The 25,519-nt window shown below is 45.9% G+C and overlaps 1 protein-coding gene across 1 annotated transcript in view; it reads left to right on the top strand.

The window, feature by feature from the left end:
• Positions 1–22,452, top strand: part of LOC144669285 (BAR/IMD domain-containing adapter protein 2-like 2) — a 60,068-nt gene extending 37,616 nt beyond the window's left edge. Inside the window, exons 9-14 of the mRNA XM_078531624.1 lie at positions 5,269–5,392; positions 10,373–10,580; positions 11,754–11,825; positions 13,915–14,137; positions 20,868–20,908; positions 22,051–22,452. Coding sequence (XP_078387750.1) covers positions 5,269–5,392; positions 10,373–10,580; positions 11,754–11,825; positions 13,915–14,137; positions 20,868–20,908; positions 22,051–22,126 — 744 coding nt within the window. The 3' untranslated portion in view covers positions 22,127–22,452. The remainder of the gene's footprint in view (positions 1–5,268; positions 5,393–10,372; positions 10,581–11,753; positions 11,826–13,914; positions 14,138–20,867; positions 20,909–22,050) is intronic.
• The last annotated feature ends 3,067 nt before the right edge of the window (positions 22,453–25,519 follow it).

Raw genomic sequence — 25,519 nt, forward strand, 5'->3', positions numbered from 1 at the left:
GGAATAACTGTGACCTGCCAGGAGAGAACGGTAATAGCTCTGGCCTTGGGCTGCTTGTAGCTACTCCTCCCAGGAGACCTGCTGTCTTGGTATGTCACGCTCGCCTGTCTTGCGCCATCCTCACACAGCCACAGTAGCGTGACCCGATTGTTGACAATCGATGCTTTGTTTCATTTTTTCGGTTCATGGGACGTGAGTGTCGCTGGCTGGGTCAGCATTTATTGCCCATCTCTAATTGCCCTTGAGAAGGTGGTGGTGAGCCACCTTCTTGAACCACTGCAGTCCATATGGTGTAGGTACACCCACGGTGCTGTAGGGGAGGGAGTTCCAGGATTTTGGCCCAGCGACAGTGAAGAAACAGTGGTTCAGGGATTTGGGGCCGCAGATACCTAAATATGCAGCCGATGAGCCATAAGTAATTTTAAAATGGTTTATTAAATTTATTAAGAAACAACAGTTTAGATATGATACATTAACTAATTGGACAGAAAATGTATATGATGGTAACAGTTGAGAGCAGGTTACTGGCCCTGGATGGCAGACAAGTGGTTGCCATGGAGTGTGTTGATCTCCTCTTCTTCCTCCTCCTTGTCCATTCGGAGGAAGACTGCTGTCGACGGGGCACTGCAACCTCGCCACGACGCCTCAACAGGACCTCACCACCCGTGTATGAGCCCGCCAGGACCTGGCCCATGCGCCTGAGCACTTGTTAACATGCCCTTTCTCTAGGGGCTGGTAGTTTACCCAGTGTCAATCACCTATCCAAACCCTTCTGACCAATGGTTACAGGACGCGTACGCAAACTGTCAGGGTGGTTACCACCCCCGCTGTGTCTCACCCTGCTCGAGGTCAGCTTTTTAGTTTATTTCATATGGAGAGTCATATCCTGGCCCTTTCTAAACAACTACATAGATAAGGGGGTGCTTAAGGCACCATCCCAACAGCTTAGGAATGTCAACATGGCAGCCTGAACTAAGACTGTTTAAAGGTCAAAGTGTTTAGAAATCCTCTATCCAGTGAGAGAATCAATGCTGTTTAGCTAATCCCATAAAATGCAGAAAGTACCCGCTTATTAAAGACCCCAATTTCTGACAGAACATACGAACATACAAGCAAGGAGCAGGAGTAGGCCATTCAGCCCCTCGAGCCTGCTCTACAATTCAATAAGATCATGGCTGATCTGATAGTAACCTGAAATCTGCATCCCACCTACCCCCTATAACCCATCACCCCCCTACCAAGAATCTATCCACCTCTGCCTTAAAAATATTCAAAGACTCTGCTTCCACTGCCTTTTCAGGAAGAGAGTTCCAAAGACTCACGACCCTCTGAGTGAAAACAATTTCGCCTCATCTCTGTTTTAAATGGGCAACCCCTTATTTCTAAACAGTGACCCCTAGTTCTAGATTCTTCCACAAGAGAAAACATCCTCTCCACATCCACCCTGTCAAGACCCCTCAGGATCTTATATGTTTCAATCAAGTCACCTCTCACTCTTCTTAACTCCACGGATACAAGCCTAGTCTGTCCAACCTTTCCTCATAAGACAACCCAACCATTCCAGGTATTAGTCTGGTAAACCTTCTCTGAACTGCTTCCAACACATTTACATCCTTCTTTAAATAAGAAGACCAGTACTCTACACAGTACTCCAGATATGGTCTCATTAGTGCCCTGTACAACTGAAGCATAACCTCCCTACTTTTGTATTCAATTCCCCTTGTAATAAATGATAACATTCTATTAGCTTTCCTAATTACTTGTACTTGCATACCAGTCTTTTGTGATTCATGCACTAGGACACCTAGATCCCTCTGCACCTCAGAGCTGTATAGTTCCAAATCAGGATGGTGAGTGGTTTGGAGGGGAATTTACAAGTGATGGTGTTCCCATGCATCTGCTGCTTTTGTCCTTCTAGGTGGTAGAGGCTGCAGATTTGGAAGGTGTTGTTGAAGGAAGTTTCGTGAGTTGCTGCAGTGCATCATGTAGATGGAACACACTGCTGCCACTGTCCATCGGTGATGGAGGGAGTGAATGTTTAAGGTGGTGCCGATCAAGCAGGGCTGCTTTATCCTAGGTGATGTCGAGCTCCTTGAGTGTTGTTGGAACCGCACTCATCCAAACAAATAGAGAGTATTCCAGCACAAATAGAGAGTATTCCAGCACACTCCTGACTTGTGCCTTGTAGATGATGGACAGGCTTTGAGGAGTCAGGAGTTACTACAGAATTCCCAGCCTCTGACCTGCTTTTGTACCACAGTATTTATATGGCTGGTCCACTTAAACTTCAGTCAAAGCTCACAGTTATAGGAAAGAAATCAGCAACTCTAACATCCACCTGGATGGCAAGGGCATGGACTAGACAAACCAAATATCCTACCAGAATCTTGAATTCTTCATATGTCCTTTTATCAAGTGTTTTGTTTCCTATGTGAAGAATGGTTCATTTAGTTGCTTTGTTTCATTTTTTAGCATTCTTTTGTACTCCATCATCAGCAGCCTGCTTTTCACATCAGATTGTCGTCCAGTGGACTGCCTGGAAACCTCTAAGAAAACAAGGAAGTTGAGGAGTGATCTGATAGAGGTGTACAAGGTTATGCCAGGTTTAGATGGAGTAGATAGAGAAAAGCTGTTGCCCTCTAACTGATAGTACAAGGAAAGGGGTCAGATCAGCCATGATCTTATGGAATGGCGGAGAAGGCTCGGGGGGCGGGGGTGGGAGTCGGGCAGCCTACTCCTGTTCCTAACTCGTTTGTTTGTACGTCCCAGGTTTAAGGTTTTGGGAAAAAGGTGCAGGAGGGATGTGAAGAAGAACTTTTTTGCACAGCGAGCGGTGATGACCTGGAACTTACTGCCTACAAGGGTTTAAAAAAACATTCATTTACAGGATGTGGGCGTTGCTGGCTAGGCCAGCATTTATTGCCCATCCCTAGTTGCCATTTAAGAGCTGTGGGTCTGGAGTCACATGTAGGCCAGACCAGGTGAGGACAGCAGATTTCCTTCCCTAAAGGACATTAGTGAACCAGATGGGTTTTTACAACAGTCGACAATGTTTCCATGGTCATCATTAGACTTCTAATTCCAGATTTTTATTGAATTCAAATTCCGCCATCTGCCGTGGTGGGATTCGAACCCAGGATCCTAGAGCATTACCCTGGGTCTCTGGATTACTAGTCCAGAGGCCACTACGAAGCCACTGCCTCCGCCCCCCCCTCCTGCCTACAAGAGTGGCGGAGGTGGAAGACGATAAATGATTTTAAATGGAGATTGAGGGAAGTAAACTTGCAGGGCTATTGGGAATGGGGCTGATTGAATAGCTCTACTGAGAGCCAGCATGGACACAATGGGCCAAATGGCCTGTTTCTGTGCCATAATGATGCTATTTTGTATCTATAACTATGGGGAGCAATTTCCACCTAAGCTGCCCTTTGGGAAATTTATGGGATTGGCCCCCAACACTGGTTTTACTCTGATTTCACTCTCTGTTGAGGTAAACAGAGAGGAGCATTGGGTGGGGGGGTGGGGAAGGGGCACTGGGATAAAACTGCTATTCCATCCGATCCCTTAGGTTTCCCACCTGGCACGTTATGTTAAAATCAACCCCACAATCCTGAGTTGTAATTTTGATGCAAAGTGTTTCGCCAACGCTGCCTCTTTAAATTGGAGAGCATTAGTGAAGATCACTAGGCAGGGGCTGATAAGCTGTGGCCCAGAGCCACACACAGCTTCTCCTTCCGCCCCCTGACCTCGATCGAACAAACGCGTTTTTCAACCTATTCACCATGACACGCCGTCCAAATTTGGATCCACCTACCTGTCCATGCAAGTGTTTTCATGTACGAATTTCACGAAAAGCAAGTTGAGAACCAATTGAATGATGAACGTCCACAGACCTGCTTGAAAACTAAACCGACAATCTACCGCCCAAACATTGAACAGCTCGCCAAACAAATCCAACGGCAGAACTAAAGGAAAAGCAATTATTTTCATTCCCTTTTTCTTTCGCGTCCATCTTCCTATTTATGCAAATATAAATATGCCTGTCTCTCGCTTCTGTTTTGTTGTTCATTATTATTGGCATTTGAGTGACAGCAATGAGACTTTTAAGATACTGGGGGTGGGGATCTTTATGGCAGGGCTGGAAGTGAGGGAGGCTTCAGCTAATTGGCCATGGGCGATCATGTGGCGGCTAGCCAATTAGCTACGCACGGTTGAGGGGCATGGCCAATTGTGTGGCAGGGAGGGGGCAGGATGGTGGTTGAAGGTCCGGCCGCCATATTTAAAGGGCACTCTGACAGGCTGCAAGCCTGCCTGAGAGGAGGATTTTGAACTTGAACTGCTGCCACATCCCTCCCCACCTGCTGCACTTGGATCCCGGGAGCTGTAAGCCATCACCCTACACCCTCTCCCAGTCACCTTTGACCTTCCCTCCATCACCCTCAACCCGCCCTCCATCACCCTACCCCGCCCTTAAGAGATCCTCGATCCTTGATCAACTCTCTGTCAACCAAGCGCTACCCCTTCACCCTCGACCTGCCAACCGCCACCTTAGGCTCTCCCTCTATCGCCCTTGACTTGCCCTCAATCACCTTCGGTCTCCCCTTTATCCTGTTTGAGCTGCCCACGGCAGAGATCGACCTTCCATCTGTTGTCCAGCTCCGTCCTCCACAATCCTACTTAGGTCTCCCCAACCTGATGTTCCTCCTCCCCCGGAGACCCATGCCCCGACTTCCCTGAACAGCTTCTCCCCGAGATCAATGCAACAGTTCGGCCTCCTCCCTACCGCCTTTGACCTTGCTAGCCCGATGTCATCGTGCACTATTTTACGCTTGGGCATGCGCCCGCACACCGAGTGAAAAATCCTGCCCTACATTCTCCAAGGAGGGCACATCATATTGCTGTTTGTCGTCCCCCTGAGAAAAGGACAATGGTGGCGATTAGAGATTGGCCATGGATGAAGAGAGTTGGGGAGATGGGGATTGGTGGAAGAGGAGATGGAGAATCATAAGTGCAACCTTTCTCCCATTTAGCACATACTCCATGGTGCATGCACTAATATATTGTACAGTCAAGCTATCAAAGTGCTACCAGGGCATAGAAAATGAGGCTGATGTACCAACCCTGTCCTCTCATGACAACACTGTTAACTGGACTCTCCTGAATCAGTGTATCAGATAACTTGCAGAAAACAAATTATTTGAAAGCTGACGATTTAGCTTGTTGACAGATTTTGTGCCTTTTTCTTTTTAAAAACATTCCCACCAGCAGAATGACGACAACATTTCGAGGTGCAGTAATGTTGCCAGCCCTCAACCATTGAGACGTGAGTTAAATGGAGCTGAGCTGATCCCAAATCCACACTCCAACCACAGGCAACCAGAATCCTCAATAAGTAAGATGTTAGGATGTTTCCTATGTGTTTTTCACTTTCTTTCCCTCTATCTATCTACCTCTTTCATGTTTTACTAATAATCCAACATCTGCAAGTACTTCGTTTTATCAGCCTTTTCATTGTAATTTTGTTTTACCTGGTTTGAATTATAAATTCCTATGTAACCATGTTAATCTGTTACTGCACAATCTAACTACCAAGTACTGCAATTATGTTTCCTTTACAAATCAGTCAAAATGCTTTGGTGCAAATTGTTTCTTCTGCTAATTTTTTCCTCAGTAACTGACATTTCTAATGTTTAAAATAAGTACATACAAACAAGGAACAGGAGTAGGCCATTCAGCCCCTCGAGCCTGCTCTGCCATTTAGTAAGGTCATGGCTGATCTGATAGTAACCTGAAATCTGCATCCCACCTACCACCGATAACCTACCACCCCCTTGCTTACAAGAATATACAAAATGTACGAAGAAAACAAAAGAGTACTTGTTTCATAGTTAGCTTACATTTATTCACTGAATTGACCTTTGGGTTCTTTTTATTCTTTCATGGGATGTGGGCATCACTGGCTTGGCCAGCATTTATTGCCCATCCCTAATTGCCCTTGAGAAGGTGGTGGTGAGCCGCCTTCTTGAACACTGCAGTCCCTGTGGTGTAGGAACGCCCAAGGCGCTGTTAGGGAGGGAGTTCCAGGATTTTAACCCAGCGTTTTTTAATGCTGCCATTAAAATGTTATTTGAAGGACTCAGACTGAGTTTGCGGATTCCTTTTGCTTAGATCTGTGACCTTAATTTAGATTGTATAATCTGAGCACTTCATTTCCCTCCCGATGCACTAGTGCGATTAAATCAGCCGTATTGGTGAAATGTTTTTCCTTAGCTTCTAGCAGTTTCTGCTCAGGTAGGTTTCAAAATTATTTGAAGAGAATGTAAACGATAAATTACAAAATCCTCAACCAGGTAAACTTTATATTTCGTGTTTAGCAACTGTGGGCAGAATTTTATGTTCGCCAGGGTGCGGTTTGGTGTTAAATTGGACTTAATGCCATGGGCACCATTGCCAGTACCTCCCTGCTCACAGCTGCATACAATGGGGTGGCAGGGGGGAGAATATCAGGTGGCCCACCCACCTATGGGCCAATTGAGCTCCTTAAGTGGCCAATTAATGATGACTTAAGGGCATCTTCCGCCCTGTCACAATTTTTCCCATGTCAGGCAGAGGCTGGCACCAAGTGGGGAGACCCGCAGCTTTTACTGCTCGGGCTGGTGGCATCAAGAGGCAGGTACCACCTTGTCGGGCCTCCTGCACTCATTGGAGCCCCCATTTCCTCTCCCTCCTGAGCCCTCTCACGCTGGCCCCTCTAACCACCACCCCCACTCCCCTTGCCGGGGCATGTTAGCCTGGCCCCAATGGACCCCCACCTCACCACCCCCACCCACCACCGCTTACCTCCTGTAGAAACACGCTCTGGGAGCCTTCTTAGTCAAACAAAACAAACTTCATTCACACGAGAGCTTCCGTGGCCGCTTGTGTCCAGCCAGCCATCTTCATTTTCTTAGGAAACCCTTCCCTAGAATTTATTCCCCCCACGCTAGCCACACATTGGTTGGACAAATCTCGTGGCCCCCCTACTCAGTTGAACTGATCTTAAAGTGACAGTCATCACACCTACCATCCGGCTCCAGCAGTGATCCCCATTGGGGACTGGGTACAGTCCCAGCAGTGGCCACCGCTCCTTAATGGCGCTGCTGGGACCAGAGGGCTGCTGGCTCTTTGATTAGCTGGTCGCTCTCTGAGGCGGAAGTCTCCCCTCAACCCAATGAGCGACACTCACACTGGAGGAGGGAGGGAGGGAGGAGGGAGGGAAAGGGGGAGGGAAAGGGGGAGGGCAAGCAGGAACTCCAGCGCAGCATAAAATTCATCGCTGTTGGTCGAGGAGGAAAATGACAGTGTGGGGATTACACACCTGTTTTAACCTGTATGCTTTAGAAACATTAGAAAGCGTATTAAACTGAGGGAGAGTGTCTTTCCCCAGACTCATGTACACTTTTCATCAATTCCGGAGCAAATTTATTCTCTTGTCTGCGTTTTACAGACAGTTACAATTCCCCAATTGCTTAAAGTGGTGAGATAGAGGGATTCAGCTAGAATGAGACGCAGGCAAAATATTGCTATTTGACTTGCTTTTTAAATCAAGTAGGTTGGATTATATAAAAATAAGCAAGTACAAACTTTTTAAACAATTGTCCTTACAATTAGTGTGATGCACATTTTCTGCCTCTTGCAAAACATAGAAACATAGAAAATAGGAGTGGGAGTAGGTCATTCGGCCCTTCGAGCCTGTTCCGCCATTCAATCTGATCATGGCTGATCCTCTATCTCAACACCGTACTCCTGCTCTCTCCCCTTGACGCCTTTAGAGTCTAGAAATCTAGCTATTTCCCTTGGAAATATATTCAGTGACTTGACCTCCACAAACTCCTGTGGTAGAGAATTCCACAGGTTCACCGCCCTCTGAGTGAAGAAGTTTCCCCTCATCGCCGTCCTAAATGGCCTACCCCATATCCTGGGATTGTGACCCCTTGCTCTAGACCCCACCCCCCCAGCCAAAGGAAACATCATTCCTGCAAATGGCTCTCTTTCTTATAGTTGTTAAGCAATCTTAGAATGCCAAGAGGCTCAGCTCTCTTTCTCAAATAACACATAGCTTCCGCACTGCCTGGTGCTTTGTCTGTCAGTCAAACAAACCCAGGGCCCTGTACAGGGCGTTGGTGAGACCGCACCTGGGGTACTGTGTACAGTTTTGGTCCCCTGACTTAGTCCAGGGAAGGTTGACCAATCTGATTCCTGTGATGAAGGGGTTGTCTTAAGAAGAAAGGTTAAGGAAGTTGGGCCTATACTTATTGGAGTTTAGAAGAATGGGAGGTGATCTTATTGAAACATATGACTCTGAGGGGGCTAGATACTGAGTAGATGTTTCCTCTCATGGGGGTCACAGTTCAACGATAAGGGGCCTCCCATTTAAGATGGAGATGAGGAGAAATTTCCTCTCTCAAAGGGTCGTTCATCTTTGGAATTCTCTTCCACAGAGAGCGGTGGAGGCTGGATCATTGAGTAGATCCAAGGCTGAGTTGGACAGATTTTTGATTGACGAGGGAGCAAAGGGACATGGGGGACAGGCAGGTAAGTGGAGTTAAGGCCACAATCAGATAAGCCATGATCATATTGAATGGTGGAGCAGGTTTGAGGGGCCGAATGGCCTACTCCTGCTCCTATTTCTTTTAATCTTATGATCTTACATGCGAACTGACAAGTACATGAGCCCACTATTGATTTTAAGACTGAGTGTTTTAAAGGGACACACACATATGCTATGTTATGTGGTAATGATGTTCCTTTCCTTTCGATGCCCCTTTCCTACTGCCCCTTAACCCTATCAGTTGTATTGAACAATGTGCACTCGCATTTCACTTCAAAGTGTCATTAATACTTTTGAAACAAATACGAAAGAAAGACATTCTGCCAACCTTCTAGAATCATTCTGGAGTCTCCAGGAGTTTAAGGATTAATATCAGGGACACATTAAGGACATTAGGCAAAAACGACATGAGAAAAAACTTTTTCACTCAGCAAGTGGTTAAGATCTAGAGTGCACTGCTTGAGAGTGTGGTGGAGGCAGGTTCAGTCGAGGTATTCAAAAGGGAATTAGACCGCTATCTGAAAAGGAAGAATGCGCAGGGTTACGGGGAGAAGGCAGGGGAATGGCACTAGGTGCATTGCTCGTTCAGAGAGCTGGTGCAGGCACGATGGGCTGAATGGCCTCCTCCTGCACTGTAACAATTCTGTCATCCTGTGATTTCTGTTGGTTTCTTCAAAGCCAGAGCCAGGAATTTGCAAACGCCTCAACTTACAAATATCTCTCACCAGCTCTCTTGACTCTCCTCGACCTGGGGCTTTGACCCTGGTCAAATATCTACCCCTCAACCAACATCACTAAAAACAAATTGTCTGGTCATTACTGTTTTTGGAGCTTCCTGAGTGCAAACGGACTGCCTCGCATCCTACATCCCAAACACTTCAAACGTACCTCATTGGCTGTAAAGTGCTTTGGGACATTCTGAGTTCGTGGAAGGTGCTACATAAATGCAAGCCATTTTTTTTTTCTTTCCTGTGCATTTATTTACATAACGGTGGTCATGTGGCACTCCAACAAGTTACTTTTAGTTGAAGCCCTTTGAGATATTTCTGAGATGTCATGTGACACTAAACAGGTGCAGGTTTTCCATTTCCTTTTCTTTAAAGGGGCCTCCGCCTATGTGGAAAAGAGTTTGGTAGACCCTAGTGTTCATTTTGCACCTGTGATTATTGGGACCGCCAAATCCCCTTTACCCATCACCCGTCCATTTGCTGACCTAATTTTCTCATTCTTGTTTTCAAATCTCTCCACAGCCTCAACCCTCCTTACCTCTGTAATCTCCTCCTCCTGCACAGCCCTCCAAAACCTCTGCACTCATCGAATTCTTGAGAGCGTTCCCGATTTTAATCTCTTCCCCCATTGGCAGTTGTGTCTTCAGCTGATAAGGCCCTAAGTTCTGGAATTCCCTCCCTAAACCTCTGCTCTACCTTGTACCTTTCCCCTCCTTTAAAGTGCTTTCCAAAACCTACCCCTTCGACCAAGATTTTGGCGGTATCTGCCCTAACATCTCCTAATGCGGCTGAGTGTAAAAATTTGCTTTAAGACAGGACTGTGAAGCGCCTTAGCATGCTTAATTATCTTAAAAGGTGCTATTTAAATGCAAGTCGTTGTTGTTGTTACTGTAATATTATGGTATGTCTCAGTGCCATATGTGTGAGCAGAAAATGAAAAAATTGAGAAAGGAAGGGAGAGACTGGATTTCCATGGCTAAGGGGGCCCAATGATTAATGGCTACACGTTCACGCAGACTTAGTTACTGATGATATTTGCTATACCTTTGCTCAGGATCAGGCTTTGAGGGTCGTCTGTTGAGGTCTGGTTCGCTCGGAGAGAAGATCAACGCAATGAACAGTCCCCGCGTCCAGGCCATAGTCTCATACGCTGCTGGAGGCAATCAAACCATGTTAAATTTTGAGAAAGGGGATATCATCGCAATATTGGTGCCAGAGGCAAAGAATGGCTGGCTCTATGGAAAGTTGGAAGGAACGCCCAAGTATGTAATTCTAACAGCCATTTAATAGCACAGAACTCGAATGTCGCTGATAAATGAGAGACATGTTGTCGGAACTTTTTGCCTTGCACTCTTCGGGACAAATGCAAGAATGCCAAATTTCAAATGATCACATCGATTTATGCTATTGTTGTGATCATTTGAAATGTTTGCTTTTACGATTGCAAAGGGACCGATTACCGTTCAACATTATAAACTTATATATTCACTCCTCGTAATCCAAGCCCTCCACTCACTCAATCATTCTAGTTTTTTCTTCTCTGTCTCCTTTTAATAACAGGAATATCCTTCTCCAGTCAATGGGCAGTGTGCGCTGCCCGAAACTTTGAGGCCCTTCTGAGGGACGCTTTTAAGTGAACAACTGCTCTTTAGAGAGCAAATTTTACCTAGTGTAGCTATAAAATAATCTTGACTTTACTGCTCTTATCATGAAAACATTCAAACAAATTTTTCTTGTACTGTGGCAACCTGAACTACACGCAGCATTTTAAGGGCTGCTGCACCAATGGATATGTTAAGTGCCAACATTATCTCATTCAGCTCAATATTGAAATTTTAACATATTGTGGAAGGATTTTGACTAAAAACAGCAACTTACAAACATGACCTTTACGTACGTTCACATCTTGACCTTGTACATGCATAGTTTTAATAGTGCTATTGCTGATCTGACTCTCTCAGACCAGCCTCTCCCATCGAGCTAGGGCAAAGGTTGCCTTTCCTCATCCTGTGAGACCTGTAATTTCCCTCAGTTTGACGCTTCCCTTTTAATTGCCTGCATCCCTTTAAATTTGGCCTAAACACTAATTTTCCCCCCCCACCCCATGTGGCCCTTGCGTGCATCTAGTTCGCATTTGAATATAATGAGCTGTCCACGGGGAATTGAGCGCAAACAACATAACTTCATAACGTTCATTCGGAGAGCCAGTGCAGACATGATGGGCCGAGCGGCCTCCTTCTGCACTGTAACAATTCTGTGATGTGAGCATATATTAACATTTCAAACCATTCCGCACCCACACAGTAAAACCTGTGTTGGTAAATTTAATGGTCAATGATGTGCATCGAGTTAAGTCAGAGGAGAAACCAGCTAGCTGGTTTCTAGCTCATTAATCCGTGAGTGTTTCATGGTGTCCATTAAATCTGTGCTTGCAGACAGGGCTGGTTTCCATGCTCATTCGTGAGACCTTTGAGAGACGGGATACAGACCCAGGAGCCTTCAGCCAGGTAATTGGATCAGCGGGCGTTTGGGAGATGAGTATTAGTTTGAGTGATGCATTAGTCGTATGGTTACAGCCGCAATGTTTCTGATAGGTGCTCATGGATTGGCATCAAATCTGACTACTGTACTTGGCATGTGTCTCATCTCAGGCCAAACTATAAATCGATTGTTTCACTCTTTGCGGGCAGGGGATAAAAGAACTGAGCGATTTCAACCCCTTTGACCACTTACTGTTGCCTTGCTACCAAAACTGAATGCATCTGTAGCTTATTGCTGAAAAGAGAGACATGTTGCCGGAGCTCTTCATCTTGCACTCATCAGGACAAACACAAGAATGCCAAATTTCAAACGATCACAACAATCTATACTACAGGAGAAAAGGGTGCTGATTGGTTGGCAAGTCAGCTCCAATTGGCTGAGGTGTTGCCATGGAGAAGGCAACAGGCAACTATAGGATCCCCAGGCTCCAGGGTAATTCAAAAAAGGCACAAGGCTTGAACATATTCCTTTTGTTTGCAGAGAACGGGTCCCTGTGTATGAATGTATGTAGCTTCTAGCAAGCGTAAATGAGTCATGTTACGAGTTTGGCTGATTAGTTTAAGTTGGCTGTTAGTGTAACTATTAGCACTCTCAGGATTGTTCAGCAAGTGCTGCCCAATTGTGGAATCATAGAAGGAATTTTATGGCCTTGTCACAGTGGGGTTGGGGCTGTAAAATGCATCGAGTCATTTATAAGTCCATTGACTTCAGTGGGATCATAAAATCTTGTGTAAAATTCTGCCCCACATCTAACAATAGACATTTTATTTTGGGTTTTGCGAGCACCAGCTGGTTGAGTGGGTGGGCCTTTTTTTGCATTACCCGGGAGCTTGGGGAGCCTATAGTTCCCCGTTGCTTTCTCCGTGGCAAAGCCTCGGCCAATCAGAGTCAACTTGCCAACCAATCAGCACCCTTTTCTCCTGTAGCATAAATTGTCGTGATTGTTTGAAATTTGGCATTCTTGCGCTTGTCCTGATGAGTGCAAGATGAAAAGATTCAGCGACATGTCTCTCTTTCCAGCGATACTCAAGTTCTGTACTACCAAGCGACGGTTTGCATCCTGCAGACCACATTGCCAGAAGCTTGAATCAGGGATAAATCTCCCAGTGAAGCACAGACTCCCAGTTCCAAGTCATGATCTCAACTGAGGCTTAGACTTGCCAGTATTGTCCTCACATTTTTCAGGTTTTAATGGAATGAAAAATTCAGGCCCTAGCAATGTGTTTCAAACACCACTGCAGTCTCTACTACCCAGCCTGATTGATGATCTTAGACGTTCAGCCGCTGCCTGAAGAAACCTGTTCTTGTTTTCCTTCTAAATTTATTTCCACTGGTTGAGGAGAAAACAACATTACACTCCAGACCCCTAATCCTCCTCCCCAGCACAGGACTCGCATTTATATAGCGCCTTTCACAACCCCAGGATGCCCCAAAGCGCTTTGCACTCAATCAAATACTTGTGAAGTGTAGTCACTGTTGTCGGAAATGAGGCAGCCAAGCTGCGCACAGCAAGATCCCACTGACAGTAACGGGATAGAGACCAGACCGTCTGTTTTGGTGATGGCGGTTGAGGGATTAAAAATTGTCCAGGATGCTGGAAAGAAATCCCCTGCCCTTCTTCATATGAAAGTTTCATTTGAGAAATGGCACCCCTGACAGCGCAGTTAGTCCCGCCCCCCCCTGCTATTGACTCCTTCAAGGGTTTATCCAATTCCCTTTTGAAGTTTACTGTTGAATCTATATCCAGTGAGGCAGTGCATTCCAAATCCTAGCCACTTAATGCATAAAAGACGTTTCTCCTCGTCTCAACTTTGGTTCTTCTTACGTCAATCACCTTAAATCTGTGCCCTCTGGTTATTGACCCTCAGCCAATGGGAACACAGCTTCCGATTTCCTATCGGTTGACGTCAATGGATGGCCAATCGATATCGTTCATTTTACACTGATTCGCATTGCTCGGGTTACACCCTTCAGCGTGTCACTAACAAGAGTGGTCCCTAACATGTAAGGCTTTGACAGAGAGAGATGAGAAGCACGTTCCCTTTCTTTTTGCAGGGCATTTCCCTTGCGGAGCAGCCGCAGTGCCGAGGACCTGTTGGATGTTAAGGATTATGCGGTGCCGCCTGCGAATTACAGCAGCAGGACAACCCCTGTGCCGCCTGCACCACCGCTGCCTTCCAGCCCCTCCCCAAGGAGGCAGAACCCGGCCTCTCTAATGTCGAGCAGCAGGAGGAACAGTGCAACCAGCCTGGCCGTGTCGGAGAACAGTCGGAGCAGGGTGAGTTCTGTAATCTCATTATACTTGTTGAAGGAGGAGTTCTTTTAGAGAGTTCAATGCGTTCTCTTTGTTATATTCCAGAAAGCCAAGTGACGAAGGATAGAACTGGAGCCAATCTTTACATATTTTTATAAGCATTTACTTACACAGTTATAGATTACATGCAAGCACCTCTTAACCCAGCAACCACAGTTTCAGTCCTTGTCTGTTTATAGGAGCTTAAGCGAATCCCCAGTTAATGCCCGCCACCTGCATACAATTCATATACAAATAAGACTTAATAGCTGCAGGAAGTTGTATGCATTGAGACAGATCTCCCCCTCTAGTTCTGTTCTCATTCCTGAATCATGGATTCACTCAGCTATTCAGTTAGTCCCACGCAGCCTGTTCCTTCTCCATGGTCCTGCAATTCTTCCACCTTTTGAAATTTTTCAATTGAACCGTCTTTCACTATTCTTTCAGATCATATCTACCCCACGCAAAAAGCAAAAAAATTCTCTTCAGCTCCCCTCTGGTCCTTATGGCAATTGCCTTCATCTGTCTCCTTTGGTTACCCACCCTCCTGCCAATGGGAATTGTTCCTCCTTATTTACTCTGCTAATATTCTTTGTACTTTTGTACACCTCAATGAAAACTCCCCTAACTGTCTTTGCTCTGAGGAGAACAATCTCAGCGTCTTAAGTCTCTCCATATAACTGAAGTCCCTCACTCCCTCACTCTAGTGATAGTCCCCCAGAGATCCCCATGCTGTACTTCCACTCTGCCAGGGTGTATATTGACATTCTCCCAGGAACCTGCAGTAGTTTGACACACCCGGTGACCTCCTAGTATATTGAGACTCGCCCATGGACTCACTTGATATTTAACATACTGCCCGCCACCCCCAGGGTACCAACCGTTCCCTCCCACAGATCCCATAACCAAACGTCTGGAAGACAATGCTAGTTACCCACTGCAAAATAGGGTTGTTAGTACAGATAACCATTCTTCATTATACGGCGATTGACATTGGTGTTGATCCCCCATTCCTAGTGCCTGCAGCATGTGGTGACTGTTTATAGGACTACCACCATTGTATGCCCCAATTCTCTGACCCACACTCCCTGTAGGAATGGCTCTCTCCATCAGAAGCATGAGGTTAGCCCTATAATGAGCTGATAAACCAATATATACAGAACATCACAGATATTCAATCACAAACTGAGAGGTGTATGACCTTGCGATGAGCTTGCAGTCCCCCTTAAGGCCTAGGGGCCCAGTGTGAAGCCTTATTAATCACTTAAGACCAAAGCTAGATTCTGTGATACCCTTCTTGAAAAGCCAAGAGCAATTTTCTGATATTTTTGTCACCCAATTTCCTTGTAGATGTCTTTGAGTCTGTTGGTCATGTTATAGTCCGATCAGAGTACAGTGGGTGTGCTTCCTCAGGCCAGGGTTTCTGCCAGATGTTTTTCCTTCTTTGCTCTCTTTACCCTTCTGCGTGAAAGAACAATCCATTCTCCCCCAGTAGCCAAGACCCAGGATCATAAAACTTGAACTAATAGAGGCAACGAAGGCTGCATATCAAGTGAGGCTATTGAGAACTTGCCAATTCATGTCTACGAGTCCGTCACTCTACTGCTAGAGTTGCAGGACTTTTCTCTTGGACCTGCATTTCCCCCTGGAGCCCTGTCATTGGATGTTTGTGACGTGCATTCTTCTCCATCCACCTGCAGACAAAATTTGCATCGATTCTCCTGGACACGACCTCACAGCCAGATTTCTGGTGGCTTCAGGGCAGCAGCTCATTCTGCTGAACACGGGGCGTCTCTGTAAGAAAGCATGACCTTTTGACCCCAGTGTTGTGCAATGTTTAACCCTCTCCCACTCCGCACTGTTCAAACGACCATCGCACAGTTGCAGATGTCCCACGCCCATCGTGGACGTGATTTCCCCCTTTTTTGGAGACAGTCTGCAAATTGTTTTAACGGTTCCATCAACAGTAACTTGAATTTATACAGCGTCTCTCATGCAATAGCAGTGTCCCAGGGCACTTCACAGGAGTGTCATCAGACACAATTTGTGCTGAGTCACATGAAGAGCTATTGCAGGACAGCTGATGGATAGCTTGGTCAAAGAGATAGGTTCCAATGAGTATCTGAAGGAGGACAAAGAAACGGGGGGGGGTTAGAGCAGGGAATACTAGAACTCTGGCTGGACCACCAACGGTGGGACAAAGAAAATTGGGGATTGACAAGAGGCCAGGAGGAGAACAGAGAGGAATACAATCAGTGGCTGAAATTCTTAGAATGAATGATAGCCATGAGCTAGCAAAGTGTTTGTTTGCGCTATCAGGTTTATGCACTTCTGTGTTTTGCAAATGATTCCCTTCTTCCTACTGAGGTTTCTTGACCAATATGTGAGCTCTACATGCGCTCCTCCCCGAGTATCGAGTCCTCTGCTCTGTGGTGCATGGCAGGCGAGTGCTTAGGTCCACTCGAGTTTGGGGTCCGGCCATTTCCTCCCCTCAGCCCCACACCCTATGTGACAGTTTGGCTGAGAGGCATAAAGGCATCAGAGGGCGATTAATGGTCTGTATCCCTCTACTGCGCACAAGCCTGCTGTTAGTGTTAGCTTGTGTTAAGCTTCCAAGCGCTCGTTTTATCCTCCTGGGCTGGTGTGTGGACGTTTACACTCATCGCTGCAGAACCTGCTAGTTGGGCGAAATTTGGGAAGCCATGGTTAATGGGCATAGAAAGGGGCTCCAGGTGGTGTGTTCCTCTGTGGTCAAGTGGATACTCCTTGTTGATGCAATTGCCAATGTTTGAAGACCCATCACTTACTTTGAAACTGTTTGGAATAGCAAAATTATCTAAATGGTGAGCAGATGCAATTATGAGGTGAGAGAGGGTTAATATAAGTGGTGCTATTTGATGACTTTGACCTTTCCTCCAACACTATGCATGTACGTCTGACGAGATCTGTAAAATTCAGCTTCCCCTCTCTCTTTTCCTCGAGTGCTATACTACTTAAAGGTAAGACAGGTTTACAAATTTCGCCTCAAGGGCTTGAACCTTAACACACGCACTATTGAATGAGCAATTGGTAAGCCTTTGGTTACCTGCTGATTTGAACTTTGCTGAGAATAGCCTAGTGTTTCTCCTTATCTCCTGTGCTGAGCATTGTACATAGTTCTGTGGCGTTGCAGTTACCTTTCAAGGGACAGAGCATATTGGCGAGGGCAATATTGTAAACTCTTAAAGGTAGAGAGAGACAGATTACAGCAGGTGACGCTATTGTATCGCCATGTTCAGCTGCGAGAAGCAAGGCAAGAGTTCGTATTCCTTACACGTAACTAATGCTGTTTTGGCCCACGTTCCCAAAGAAGGACGCACAGTTGCTGGGGCACACTCATGGCACTCCTATTTCTTTCACTGGCAGAGACGGGAACCGGATAGACAATTTTCTGTGTGTTGTGGACTGGCATTGTTCTCAATGGCGGGAGTGGGGGTGGGTGGTGGGGGGGTGGGGGGAGTGTGGTGATATTTGCTGTGTGGTGCATGTGCCCTCTTCTCTCAGTGGAAATGAATGCAGCTGCTGTCCTTCTGATCTTTGACGGGACTTTAAGTAGAAGCACCTCCTCAAAATAGTGTGATTCATTCGTTTTACACTTGATATCGCAATCGTGTTTCACAGTTGTGAATACTGGGGCTGCTGCCGTGCAGCAGTTTTATTGAGGGCACAAGATATGTAGGCCGTCTCATTACCTCAAAATGTCACAAACTACTTCACTCACTATTAAGTACCTCTCAAGCCTAAACGCTGTTGTAAAGCAGCCCAGTTGCACACACCCGTCCAGATGAATGGCTCTTTTTAATCACATTGGTTGAGAGATAAATCCTGTGCTCTTCCTTGAATTACTACCATCAAATATTTATGCCCACCTGAGAGACAGACACCTCATTCGAATCCCACCCCCTTTTAAAGACGGCACCTGTGATGGTGCAGCCCTCCCTCAGTGCTGCACTGGAGTGTCAGTTTAGACTTTAGTTTGTTCTTTCATGGGATGTGAGTGTCATTGGCTGGGCCAGCATTTGTTGCCCATCCCTAATTGCCCTTGAGAAGGTGGGGGTGAGCTGCCTTCTTGAACCGCTGCAGTCCATGTGGTGTAGGTACACCCACAGTGCTGTTAGGGAGAGAATTTCCAGGGGGAAAATTTTCTCCCCGTCGGAGGAGGGAGGTTGTGTGGGGGCGTGCGCGCCCCTGATCGGCTGGGCACCGCCATTTTACATGGGCAGGCCAATTAAGGTCTTCCAATTAAACACTTTAAAAACATTCATGAAACCTCATCCCGCCCGTGGATGAGGTTCTATGAAAAATGCAAAGGCCGCCTGGGCTCTTTGCCTGCCCCCCAACCTTAAGGCTGGTCAGGCACCTCATGTCAATGATTTAATTGATTGTTACATGGCCTCAATAGGCCTTTGACAGTTTGTCGGGCATGCAGCCAACTCGGCTGCGCACCCGCCGAACTGAAAATCTGAATGACGCGCGATGACGTCGGGACGCACGCCCAACGTCACCTCGCGATTTTATGCCTCAGCGAGCAGGCCCCACCCCCGCTCGCTGAGCCGAAGATTCTGCCCCAGGATTTTGACCCAGCGCTCAAGTTTCTGGGGTCGGACTTAAAATAACAACCATTCAATAACATTACCATCGCCGAATCCCCCACTATCAACATCCTGGGGGTTACCATTGACCTGAAACTGAACTGGACCAGCCATATAAATACTGTGGCTACAAGAGCAGGTCAGAGGCTGGGAATCCTGCAGTGAGTAACTCACCTACTGACTCCCCAAAGCCTGTCCACCATCTACAAGTCAGGAGTGTGATAGAATATTCCCCACTTGCCTGGATGAGTGCAGCTCCCACAACACTCAAGAAGCTTGACATCATCCAGGACAAAGCAGCCCGCTTGATTGGCACCCCATCCACCACCTTAAACATTCACTCCCTTCACCACTGATGCACAGTAGCAGCAGTGTGTACCATTTACAAGATGCACTACAGCAACTCACAATGGCTCCTTAAACAGCACCTTCCAAACCTGCGGCCTCTACTGCCTAGGAGAACAAGGGCAGCAAACGCATGGGAACACCACCACCTGGAAGTTCCCCTCCAAGCCACTCACCATCCTGACTTGGAAATGTATTGCCGTTCCTTCACTGTCGCTGGGTCAAGATCCTGGAACTCCCTCCCTAACAGCACTGTGGGTGTACCTACACCTCATGGACTGCAGCGGTTCAAGAAGGCAGCTCACCACCACCTTCTCAAGGGCAATTAGAATAAATGTTGGCCTACCCAGCGACGCCCACATCCTGTGGTAGAGTAACAAAAAAAATCATAGTTGGAAGTGTAATCCACTAAACCACAATCTAAGTCTTGCTGTTGGAGCCAGCTGATATCTTACACTATTATCTAGTTACAACTTATTACAACTTATCTAGTTTGGTGTGATGGCTATGGACAGAACAGCCTTTTACTTGCCTTGGGATCTTTTATGAGGAAGGAACTGAGTCAGGATGGTGTGTGGCTTGGAGGAGAACTTCCAGGTGGTGGTGTTCCCATGCATCTGCTGCCCTTGACCTTCTAGCTGGTAATGGTCATGGGTTTGGAAGGTGCTGTCAAAGGAGCCTTGGTGAGTTCTTACAGTGCATCTTGTAGATGGTACACACTGCTGCTACTGTGCGACTGTGGTGGAGGGAGTGAATGTTGAAGGTGGTGGATGGGGTGTCAATCAAGCGGGGCTGCTTTGCCCTGGATGGTGTTGAGTTTCATGAGTGTTGTTGGAGCTGCACTCATCCAGGCAAGTGGGGAGTATTCCATCACACTCCTGACTTGTACCTTGTAGATGGTGGTTGGGGAGTCAGGAGGTGAGTTACCTACCGCAGAATTCCCAGCTTCTGACTTGTCCTTGTAGCCACAGTATTTATATGGTTGGTCCAGTTAAGTTTCTAGTCAACAGTAACTCCAAAGGCTTGACACAGAATATTGGCCTCCAGGTTTGGTGAATAAAGTGTTCCACTGGCGGTGTTATTTAAAGGTGGTTAAGGCTGGTTTGGAGAGATGGGCTGGTGTTCTGGCGGTGGGGAGGGATGTTGAAATGGACTGAGGCAGCGTTTGTCAAACTTTTTCCCGGTGTGACCCCATTTTAATGCCTTGGACTTTGTGTGGCCCCAGGATGAAAATCTGGTGGGCGTGGGAAATGAGGAAGAGGCCTCAGACAGACAGCTTGCACAATCATTATTGTGCACAGCACTCGCAGCAGCGAAATACTGGCAACAGCCTCAACTAAAATTTGTTACCTCGTAAAATCTACAGCGCAAATTGGACTCATGCATCATTAACTCTTTATAATTCTCTTTATCACTCTGTAATTCTTGGTTACATAAAATCTTGAAGATTCATTTCTGCAGAACATCGATGTGCATGCCTGCAAGTTACATGCAGAGCCAGATTTTATGATAGCCGCCACAATAGGCTTTTAGTTACACACAACAGGAAATCTCGGTGTGATATACATTCTCCCCTACAAAAACATTATGGTTCATAAATCTTTTAGTAAGTATGAATGTCTGATTTTTTTAAAACAATGTTTGCATGCCTCTCAGTCACTGAGGGTTTCAGCTAAATGTGTCGTGACATTTTGTCCTAATGAACAACAATAGCCTCAAATGTCTTCTTGTCTTTTTAGAACTTAAGTGGCGCAGATACCCAGCCAGAGCTGTTTCCACGGTAAGAGATACTTACAGTCAAGCGGCTCTCTAGAGTGTGGGCAGGATTTGAATAATGCTTGACAAAATCAACTGTATTCGGACATGAGAACTAACATTGGGCATGGTCAGTTTGTTAGCTGCTTCATTTACTTTGTAACAGTGTTGCTTAACCTTCAAAATCATGACAATCTCATTTAGTGGTGTGTAAATTGGTGCGATGTTGATGCAATCTCAGTCTATCTGTGTTCCTTCACCTCTCCATGTTGATCTCTTTTGGTCTCTGCCTGCTTCTCTTCTCTCTGTCCGTCTCCTTCAGGTACAGATCAACCTCTTGTGCATGTCCCATGTTTTCTGTCAATCATGCAACAGCTCTCAATAAGCAGGGGTTGCCAGCACCCTGACACTCCCAGGCCCCGCACCCCACCCCGCTCCCCCACCCCGCCCCAGCAATCTATCCTGGAGTCTCCAGGAATTAAATCTTCTAAAAAAGAACTTTGAGCACTTTCATTTTTGTACAATGTTGGTCACGAGGAGAAAGACTGTTTGATTGACAGTCAAGTATTATCCAATTCGTTAATGACAAGTCTACTCACTTTCTGATTGGCGTGGGAGGACGGTGTGTCACAAGCATATACATGTTAGGTGACCAATGGCGGGAGTGTTGGGGTGGGGCAATTGGAGGCAGGAGGTCATGTGATGAAATCGCCAAGAATATGTCCAATTCAGGTTTTCAACCCCATATCTAGACCAATGCTGTAAACACCAAAGAAAATTTCCTCTTGTAGGGGAATCTATAATTAGGGGCCACAGTTTAAGGGGGCTCCCATTTAAGAGGAAGTTGAGGAGGAATTCCTTCTTTCAGGGGGTCTTTAGTATTTGTTCTCTTCCCCAGTGAACAGCGAAAGCTGGGTCATTGAATACATTCAAGGCTGAGTTGGACAGGTTTTTGACTGACAAGGGAGTCAAGGGTTATGGGGGGTGGGGGGCAGGCAGGGAAGTGGAGTCAAGGCCACAATCATGACCTTATTGAATGGCAGAGCAGGCTCGAGGCCGAATGGGCGACTCCTACTCCTATTTCTTACCTGCTTGCGAAATTTAGAAGGACAGGATGAGAATGGGAACGGTTGCTAATTCTTTTGCTTTCTCTTTAATGTCTTGCAGGGGAACCAATCCTTTTGCCACTGTGAAGCTCCGACCTACTGTTACCAATGACCGATCAAAACCATCCATGAGATAAAATGGATGGCACAGACACCTCACAAAGCAAACCCAATTGCACTTTAAACTGCCAGGGAGAGCACAATCGGTGCTGTTAATTTGTTTTCAAACCTTTTGTGCGCCTCTCTTGCATTTAGACGCCGGAGGAAAATAAAAATCTGGTTTTCTGCCAGGAAGACCATTAATTAGGAACTGGTTTTAATGCTTCAACTTCACGATGCCCGCCACTGGGAATTTTTATGATTAACAAGGTAATTACAGATGCCACATGACAGATGAATGATCTCCCTGCCTGCCTTGGATCCTCTTCAGTGATTCTTGATTCAGTGAACACGAGCGAACTGTATTAAGTACCAAGGACTGGCTTCTCGAGGTGAGGGGCCGGGGGTGGGGGATTGTGATGGGAATTAACTTACTACTCGTTCACGGGATGTGGGCTGAGCCAGTTGTTATTGCCCATTCCTGACTGCCTACATTTAAGAGCCAACCACATTGTGGGGTTACACGTAGGCCAGGCCAGGTAAGGATGGCAAATTTCCTAAAGGACGTTAGTGAACCAGATGGGGTTTTTGTGGTCAACATCAGACTTTTTATTGACCTCAAAATCCACCATCTGGGATTCGAACCCAGGTCCCTGGATCACCAGTCGAGTGGCAATACCACTTCGCCACGGCCTCCCCTGAGGGGAGATGAAAGAATTCTTGGAAAGCGGGAGCCTCCATTACTGCCCATTGTCCCAGCAGGCCTTTGCGGTAGAGAAATCTTCTTGAGTTCCTTTGTCTAGACTTCACCTACCAGAACGGCAAAGGAACTTAGTTGGCGATAAGGAAGGGAGAGGTCCGAGATTCGGAACAATAGGAAAGAACATTCGCCACAGATTTCAGCTGAAAGTATCACTGCCGCAAAAAACCAGGATGGAACTATTTTTCCTATCACTGAAGTGTTTAACGGCTTGGAAAGAACTAGAGGCCTGGCCTGCGAGTGAGAAGACTGTTCAGAAAGAGAGAAATAGAGAAACTTGGGCCTTAACCTGATCTTATCCACTGAGGCCTACTGTTTTGGCCAAGTCAGGAAGGCCCCAGATTATATCCCCCATCTGTTTCGTGGTGTTGAGCAGAAAGGGGGCGGGGATGGAAGATCGACGGAAAATGCTGAAAATTCTCAGCAGTTCAAGCAGCAACTGTGAAGAGAGAAACAGAGTTAACACCACTAGTCAGCATTAACTCTTGGTTATCCCTGTCCACCGATGCTGACCTGGTGCATACATGATGAGAGGTGGGGTAAATTGGGCCTGTGCTCTCTGGAGTTTAGAATGCTGACAGGCGTTGAAAGATTCTGAAGGGTCTTGACAGGGTAGATACTGGGAGATTGTTTTACCTGGCTGGGGAAGCTAGAATACAGGGGCACAGTGTCACGATAAGGGACTGATCATTTAGGACTGAGATGAGGAGAAACTTCTTCACCCAAAGGGTTATGAATCTCTGGAATTTTCAGTCCTAGAAGATTGTGGATGCTCCAACATTGAGGATACTTAAAGTTGAGAGAGAGGTTTTTTGTCTCTTAGGGAATCAAGGGCTTTGAGGAGTTGGTGGTACAGCAGAGTTGAGGCAGAAGATCAGCCATGATTGTATCAAATAGCGGAGCAGGCTCGAGGGGCCAAATGGGCTACTCCTCCTATTTCTTCCTACAGGTTCCAGCATCTGCTTTTGTAAAATTGATACATTTGGTCTGTGTCACTGGGCTAGAGTGAGGACAATAAACTCAGTTAAGTGGCTCTTGATAGAAGGTGCACATGCACAGAGGACAGAATTAGTTATGTCTATAATAGTCAAGTGACCTTTTGACCCTCACTATCTTGCCTTCCCCCAGGCAAACAAGGTAATGAAGAAAGAAAGGCAGATTTACATTTATATAGTGTCTTTCATGTGCTCAGGGCATTCCTAAGTGCTTTATGACCAATAAAGATTTTTTTTCCCTATGTTATCACTGTTGTAATGTTGAAAAGATGGCAGCCAAATTGTACACAGCAAGATCCCACAAAGCAATGAGGTGATGAACAGATAATATGTCTTAGTGATGTTGGTTGGGAGGGCCCAGGTCCTTGATTTTCTTCAAAATGTAGTCCCATGGGATCTTTTACGTCCACCTGAGAGGGCAGATGGGGTATTGGTTTAATATTGTGAACTGGCAGGCTGTACCTCTGACAGCGCAGCATTCCTTTTGCACTGCGCTGTGCTGGGAGCATCAGCCTAGATTTTTGTGCTCCAGTCTCTGGAGTAAGACTTGAACCCACATCCTCTTGACTCAGTGGCGTGAGCAGGGAGCTGCTGGCATCTGTGGAACTGTGCCCTGGAATGGTTCCATACTTCTGGAGGAGGAGACCACATGAAGAAGAGTCAGGTATTGTTATGACCAATGCAATGGTAAAGTTGAATCATTAAAAAACCCCAGAGAGAAACTTTAAACAACTGTCATAGCCTATAATTTTAAGTGTTATGTTTGAGATGCAACTCTAAATTCAGGAATCAGACCACCAGTTCTTGAGGTTTTACATTAAACTAAATGAAACATTTTATTAATTTATAAATTAATTTATTAATTTAACACAGGTTAAAATATATATACATATGGCTACAAATTACTACTATAATAAATTTTAACAAATTCCCAAACTAATCTCCATTAAGGCAACATCAACCCATAGACTTAACCAGACACCAGGCAAAGCATTTTCACCTAATGAATTCAAAATTAGATTCTTTTCACTTTGGTTCCTGTGGAGACAGTTGGAGGCTTGCAGCTGCCTTTTGATCTCACATTGCCTCTGCTCTGCACACCCGATAACTGCTGAAGTTATACCTACCACCACCCATTGAATGTAAATTCTCATTGTATCACCAGCCTCTTCTAACAATAAAACCCCTTTCACAGTACCAATTTTATTAGTAATATAAACATACTGCTTGGTCTGTGCAAGCTAGGTGCCAGAATTCACCCCACTTCTTGAATGCTCTATTCAAAAAATGCAAATGCACTCTATCTCTCCCATAACAAAACTACTACACATCAAAGCACCCAGACTAGCTGGCTTGAATCCAATTAAGACACACCCACAGACTAAACCTCTACTTCAAAAGAAAAATATTTTCCAATAATATATATATTAATAGCTTCATGACAGGTACCTAAAACAGAGAAGCAAATAAAACCTCCAGTAAAATTAGAAGTGAAAGAAAAGAAGATGGTTTGAATCATTTAGTTACTTCTGTCCTTTGCAAAACACTAAGTTGTTAATTATTTTTGTAGAATGTGTCTTTCGCTTTCCAGCCTCCTTCATTTGGAAGGACAGCACTAATTCTGGGCTTCACTGCAAGAACTTCTTTGCCCCTTACCAACATGTTGGTGATTTCTT

The sequence above is a fragment of the Cetorhinus maximus genome, chromosome 29 (assembly GCF_964194155.1).
Source record: "Cetorhinus maximus chromosome 29, sCetMax3.hap1.1, whole genome shotgun sequence".
Lineage (NCBI taxonomy): Eukaryota > Metazoa > Chordata > Chondrichthyes > Lamniformes > Cetorhinidae > Cetorhinus > Cetorhinus maximus.